This window comes from Galleria mellonella, unplaced genomic scaffold (genome assembly GCF_026898425.1).
Source record: "Galleria mellonella isolate WM207_F2 unplaced genomic scaffold, CSIRO_AGI_GalMel_v1 utg1789, whole genome shotgun sequence".
NCBI classification, from domain to species: domain Eukaryota; kingdom Metazoa; phylum Arthropoda; class Insecta; order Lepidoptera; family Pyralidae; genus Galleria; species Galleria mellonella.
Genome location: NW_026442020.1, coordinates 789,773 through 797,500, shown reverse-complemented (window position 1 = coordinate 797,500; position 7,728 = coordinate 789,773). Strand labels below are relative to the sequence as shown.

Here is a 7,728-nt window from a genome sequence, read left to right as displayed (position 1 = left end):
CTCAAAAGAAAGCCGCCGCCTCCTTTGTAAAGAACGCGTTCACCGACAACGCGGCGGCGGCGACGTAGTAATAGTTATAATATACCTACTTATTGCGTACCGTATACCTATCGACTGTTGGTCTGTGTTGAATGTCAATAACGAACTAAATAAACTTGATCGAATTAAAAAAAAAAAAAAAAATGTTTCTCGATTATTCGAAGACGCCCAGATCGATTCAGAAAATTCTTTTAAAAATTACTTGTCTCCAGGTTGTCCCGGGGTCATCATATCAGCCTCTGATGTATCCGGGATCCTCAGGGTAATTGAGGAGGAGATTATAAGGTATGTTTTGTTTATGTGTTTGAGATTTTTTTCCATTTAAGTTATTTGGTTTTTATTCCGGCGTCTGGAAGATGTCATTCAATTCATGATGCCGAGCTGATGGCGGATGAATCGTTAATATGAAGAAAGCAAGAAAAGTAGTGGGCCCTCTGAAATTTTTTATAATTTTCTGAAAAGAATCCTAGCAGTCTCTTAGGTACACAATAAGCTACGAGTACAATTTTTTCCTACTTCTTCCAGATCCAACCGAGACTGACATTTTAAATTGGCCCAGTACATCTGCGAGTCTTTAGGACTATATGTCCTAGAATTTTGTCAGATTTTTCTTGGTTAATTATTTTTTTTTTAGGTAGTCCTAAGTTTTGTCGACTATTATTATTATTATTACTTTTGTACCCGAATTGATGGGTATATAATATTATGTCAATTATTATGTTAGTTTTGTACCCGAATTGATGGGTATATAATATTATGTCAATTATTATGTTAGTTTTGTACCCGAATTGATGGGTATATAATATTATGTCAATTATTATGTTAGTTTTGTACCCGAATTGATGGGTATATAATATTATGTCAATTATTATGTTAGTTTTGTACCCGAATTGATGGGTATATAATATTATGTCAATTATTATGTTAGTTTTGTACCCGAATTGATGGGTATATAATATTATGTCAATTATTATGTTAGTTTTATACACGAATTGATGGGTATATAATATTATGTCAATTATTATGTTAGTTTTGTACTCGAATTGATGGGTATGTTAGTTTTGTACCCGAATTGATGGGTATATAATATTATGTCAATTATTATGTTAGTTTTGTACTCGAATTGATGGGTATGTTAGTTTTGTACCCGAATTGATGGGTATATAATATTATGTCAATTATTATGTTAGTTTTGTACTCGAATTGATGGGTATGTTAGTTTTGTACCCGAATTGATGGGTATATAATATTATGTCAATTATTATGTTAGTTTTGTGCTTGAATTGATGGGTATGTTAGTTTTGTACCCGAATTGATGGGTATATAATATTATGTCAATTATTATGTTAGTTTTGTACCCGAATTGATGAGTACGTTACTTTTGTACCCGAATTAATGGGTATCTTACTTTTGTACCCGAAGTTATGGGTATACTAGTTTTGTACCCAAATCAATGGGTGTGTTTAATGTAACTCCATCACTTTGGCAAGATATATATTTTTATAGTGGAATAGAGTATGGTTAACATTTAGTTCCACCATTTTGGCAAGATATTTTATAATGGAATAGAGTTAACATTTAGTTCCACAATTTTGGCAAGATATTTTATAGTGGAATAGAGTATGGTTAACATTTAGTTCTAATGTAGTTACAGGAGAGTTGAATGATTGTTTGGTAACTTTATTTATTTTTTACTTGATGGATTATGTGGTTTATACTATTTATTTCGCTATATAACTAGCGCTTGCACATTCATGCACTTATTTTGATTAATGCGATATTGGTTTTGACCTAAATGGCTTATAAATCCACACTTTTAGCAGAAGTTATTTCTTGCAACACATTGTGCATCATAACTATTTTGATATGTACTCTCGCATTTCATACACCGTATATTCTTTTCGTCTGAAATCTCTTTACAAGATTTGGTTTCTTTGGTGTCCTTTTACTGATCTTTCATCAGTCTCTATTGAATTGCTTCCACAATATTTATTTCTATTTTAGTAGAATTATCTTTTAACTTAATTTATGAGGAACTGCATTTTTCTACGATTTGACAATTGAGATGTCATAATAAGACAATTTGCAAAACGGGAATTTTATGGGTTGTACTTTATTTATAAGTATTTATATAAATACTGTCAATTAATGATAATCGACAAATAACCAATTATGTTACTATTATTAACAAATATATTAACCGTATATCGTAGTCAACAAATGCGTCTGACTACCCCGTCAAGGATTGAATCTAAATAAAATATTATAAGTTATTATTATTATATTTTTTTCGAGAATTTTGTGTTTGTAAATGATTATACTAAAATGGTTGTTCTAAAACAACCTGAAAAATAAGATGTTGCTGATGTCAACATTAATTATTTATACATATTTACAATTTAAAAAAGAATCTGTAATTCAGGAATGAAGGCTATTTTTATTTTATTTTTTTATTAAATTATTATACCTACCTACCGTAATAATGTATGCTATTATAATTGTAGGCAACAATATTGTAAATGCGAATACTTGTACTTGTTGTACAGGTGGATAAATGGATTATTCTCAGTTACAAACACAGCCTTTTGAACTTATAAACCAACATAAATATGTAGGTAAATTTATGTGCCCCAACGGCGAAAGGGTAACCAACTCAGAATTAAGCAGAGAACTACCGGCAACGCTAATATTCTGCTGGTTCCTTGTAAGAAAAATAAAATCCTAACCTCAACTCTTACCAAATGTCTGTCAAATCATGAAGTTACTGGTCATAAGTGCTTGAATATATCATAATTATCTTATGATAATTACATTTGTATTAGGTTTATACCTACATACAAATCTATTTATTATGGATGTAACCTCTATAATCGGAACCACCAATTGCATAAACTTGTATCTAAATAGATTACAGTTTATGTGAAATTATGTATTTGATGAGCTTTGCTCATTCGGATTGTACGGTGTATTTTATTTGTCAGAATAATTATTCCGACTCGGCTAATACATGCAGGCACATTTTGTTGTATGCATAGTCAGTATTCGCTGGTATCCCCGAACCACTTATCTCAAGGGTCCAACTGTTACCCGATCACTTATCCCAAGAATTCAACTGTTATAATCACTTATACTGTGATGTAAATATAAACAGAAAGCTTGCGGTACGGTATACCTAGACATCAACAAACGCCGACCATACAACAAGGGAACATATTTTGTTTAGGCATGTATAGCAAGTTATTGTACGACTATGATGCGCAAACCCGTTAAAATCAGTCACAGTGTGTCGCTAAATTACAAAACGTACTATGCACCGTAATATGTATTATCAATATTTTGCTTTCTCTATACAATTTATAGAATCAAGTCTTTATTTCTTTTTGAAATTGCTTTTAGTCTTTTCTATATTTAATAAATTGATTGAGAATTAATAAATTATCTTCTCTCTACCTCGTCGCCAATTTTGTGCTGTCCTCCTCGTATGGTAGGTAGGTGTAGGAAATAATAAACAATAATATGTCACAATGCGACTCACACGACCACCCGCCCGTACATCACCCAGTGGAGTGGCTGGAGCGGGGGGGCTTGCAGTCTAAACTTTAATGAGTACATCACAGTGATAATAAATAAAATGTATTTATATAGAGTACTCACTCATTTTCTTTCACTATTTTTTCATTAGTTTCTTCATTAATAAATGCATTTTGTTTAAATGCATTTAATATTAAAACACTTTATACACAAATTTTACGCGTACAGCTATTCACTGTTGGACATAGATACGTTAGACGATGCACGGCTTCCGTCCTCGCACCGCTCTGCCGCCGTAAGAGTGGGGGGGGGGGGGGGTGTTAGGTTCCATTTCCGTTACGGAATTTTTACATTCGGTCTCCGTGCTCAAGGCCCGCGATAAAAGCTATACAATAGCTTAAAAGTCTCATTCTTTTTCTAGCTGTCAACATGTCTTTCATTACATAAAATTTAAAATATTTAAAATAAAGTATAATACAGTTGGAACACTAACAGCTACATTGTATAGTATAATATACGTTAGTAAAAAACACGACAAAAACATGCTAATTCTCATAGCGACAACAGCATATATATGAAAATGTGTAAGAACAAACATAAAAATAAAATAAAACTTATCATACATAAACCCGAGCGGCACATCTTGACGGTTATTTTTCACAACTGATTTAAAATTATGACAGATAAACTACAATTTTTAGATAGATAATTTATTTGCATTACTTACAGCACACAAATTACAACATATATAGATACTAGCTGACTCGGTAAATGTTGTTTTACCATATACATTTTGATTTTGAACGTGGAATTAAATTGTTATTTATTTATTTAACTCTTTATTGCACTATAAATAAAAATATACAATGACAAGTGAATAATTCAAGTAAAATACAGTAACATAAATACAGATTGAAATATACACATTAAGGTACAAAAGGCGGTCTTATCGCTAGGGCAATCTCTTACAGACAACCTTTAATTTTTAAAATAAAAAATAAAGGAATTAAATTTTTAACCGTTTGCAGCAATATTTTGAATTATTTCTGTTGCTCCGAAAGATGTCATTTGGACATATGAATTGAATGTGTGAATTGACTTTAGGAACAGGATAGAATCTGAATCCTTACCAATAAGTAAGCCGTGTGTATGGTTCAGTTGGTGTTTCAATTTCCATTAGTTGCACTTTCCTGATGAGCAACACATCCCGACTGGCTCATTTTTTAATTTAAGTGCATGACAATGCGGGCATATCTTGTCCAAAATACCAATGTCCACTTACTTAATAGTAACTTATAAAATTATAATAAATTCACTATGAGAATAAAATAAACATTAAGAGTTGCACAGAAAAATTAAAATGATATAATAACGTATAACAGTCACTGTTATCGAGACAAATAAAACAAAAAAAAAAAAAAAATAGACCTAAACTGTAAAGAGATCGAGAGAAAGGAAAGCCGGCTTCGTCCTCATCCCTACTTCGTAATGTAACTGATTGATTGGACTACCAGTCGATTAACTATGATCAATTATCGACCGGTGAGGGTTGATGATTAATTTAAATTAAGAAAAAAGATATAATTTAAGTAAATTGTAATTAGAAACTATACATGAAAATTATATTCAATTGCCATCTTGCAACCCTATAGCGGAATATAAAAATTGCCATTAAAAAACAGGGGTTGATCGTAAAAGGGTGAAAATTTGAAGTTGTATGTATTTTTAAATGCTAAATCATATTAAAACATTTTGTCAAAGAAAAAAAATTAGGGGTGGGTCACCCTTATTATTGAGTGGAATGAAAAATAGATGTTGGCCGATTCTCAGACCTACCCAATATGCACACAAAATTTCATAAAAATCGGTAAAGCCGTTTCGGAGGAGTTTGGTAACAAACACCGTGACACGAGAATTTTATATATAAGATACATAAAAAGCGAGATGACATTAATGATTAAAAAAATACATAAAGCTAAATACAATTTTTCGTTTGTGCGTGTGTCATAACAGTACAAAATGGTCACAACTTAGTTTATTGCTTCGCCCTCAAAAGAGCAAAGCACTGATATTCTATTCTCTACGGCCAAAGGGAATAGGGTAACAATAAAACTAGTAACAATAAGAATAATAATTGTATTGTTGAAGTCTAAATAAATGTCTAGAAATGTCATGTGTTTAATAAAACTAAGTTAAAAATTGTTTATAGTTTTCGTATATTTTTATAAAGTTGTATGTATGGTATATTATATAGAATGAAAATAAGGGTTAATTACAAAATAATAAAAACTACAAATCTCGATTCTAATGCCATCTAGTATGTAGTGTCTATTTTTGTTTAATGATTAACCACTTTAAGAAATACAGCATTAATTTTTATCCAATAAAGTACCTTAAATGCATTGTCCATTTAATGTAGATCAATATGGTCCTTTACAGCATGTAATTTAAATAAATATTTTCGAAGATATTACAGATTTAAAATGCAGGGACGTAGCGGTGCGGCTGTACCGGCCTGGCCGGCGGCGCGTGCCTATATAATAGTGCGTCGAAGGCCACACTTCGCCCTATAGCAATTTATCATGTTTGTATTGTCTAATGACAAAAAAGCTGTAAACGTTGTTTATAAGGACATTCTGTAGTAAGTAGGCATATTTAGTATCAGCATTGCACACGTGCGAAGCCGGGGCGGGCCGCTAGTAAATAAATATAAAAATAAGGAAATGGTATATAAATAAAAGACATGTTAATAATATTGTTATATTTTATTTATTATATAATTATGTAGTGTACGGACGAGCGCAATCACGCCAGATAGCTGTATGTGTCCTTCTCTCCCTCGGTGCGTTCCAGGTATTCTTTCTCTATTAAGATGTCGATACATTTCTGTAGAAAAGGATTACATAGACAGATATTTATACATAATTTACAAAATTACACGTTCAGTTCAGTGAATTTATATGGCACAGGGGAATAACACCTGAGTCCTCAGGAATGGCAACGCATGGGGGGTATCATGGGCGAAACAGTATACTCTGTTATGTCCACGGTACTGCTCATGTCTATAGGCGACGGTTACCACTTTCCATCAGGTGGACCGTCAGTTTGTTTGTCATTCTAAGTTGCATAAAATGTTTTTTCGAGAAAACAGCAAATTTACTATCATCATATAAGTCTTTAACTGTCCACTGCCGAATATAAGACTCCTCCTAGGGAAATTTTGCCAGTAGTTAACACGATTGGCAAGCTGATTGGCAACCGCAGTTAGACTTTGGAGATGTTTTATTAGGGATGCTGCTGCTCCATCGCTCGTCATCCCTTAGTCGCCTCTTACGACACCTACGGGAAAGGAACGGGTGGCGTATACTATGCCGGGACCTACAGGGCTAATTTATGGTTACTTCTTGATGTAAATACATGTTGTTACAACTGACGTTGTATTTTTACAACATTATCGCTCGGAGAAGAAGCAAAATATTTATTTTGTATACCGCAGCTTTGTCCGTAGTCGTATGGTGAAGTTTTTTTTAATGGAGTGTAACTCCACCCGCGCTATCGGTATACGCTGGCGGAATCCTATTGGCGGGGCAATACTCCCAACCAAGTCGACCTCCCTGCGGTCTCCCCTAGAAACCATCGTGCTGAATTCCAGATGTATTCATCACGATAGGCTAACTGACCTGTCCTTTTATTCTCACCTTTCATCCCTCACTGGTGCCCTGCCACCATATAATGTTAGCGCAGGCTGGGTTACCATCCATTAAATCCATTATCATTTATTAGAAAAGAAATCTCGAAATATTGAGCTGTGATATTTTTTATTATATGACTTTGTAATAAAGACTATTATACCTTAATGACAGGGACTCGTGGCTTGAACCGCGAGGATAATTGGTGGAGGACCTCGACCACTAGATGCTGGTGCTTCAGGGTCTTCCGGGTCTTCATTATCCTCACTATAGCAGCCTGTAAAAAATTACTAGGTATAAATTGGAAATATTTAAACAGTAATTTTGACTGAACGCAGTGAAGTGTCAATACGCGAGTTTTACCCAGTTGAATTAAAAATAATATACAATCCAAATAAAAATTATAACAGCTAGAGAGCTGGAATTATCAATCAAGGATGCGCAGTGCAGTGTAAAAATTGAGCGAAAT

At 33.1% G+C, this 7,728-nt stretch overlaps 1 protein-coding gene across 2 annotated transcripts in view; it reads right to left on the bottom strand.

The window, feature by feature from the left end:
* Positions 1-6,316: 6,316 nt before the first annotated feature.
* The window catches only part of LOC113510361 (cullin-1), a 36,623-nt gene continuing 35,211 nt past the window's right edge, over positions 6,317-7,728 (bottom strand). For both annotated transcript variants that reach the window (XM_052893547.1, XM_052893546.1), the window contains exons 20-21: positions 7,423-7,536; positions 6,317-6,456 (exon numbers count right to left, since the gene is read on the bottom strand). In XM_052893547.1, the coding sequence (XP_052749507.1) occupies positions 6,376-6,456; positions 7,423-7,536 (195 nt within the window). In that variant the 3' untranslated portion in view covers positions 6,317-6,375. The remainder of the gene's footprint in view (positions 6,457-7,422; positions 7,537-7,728) is intronic.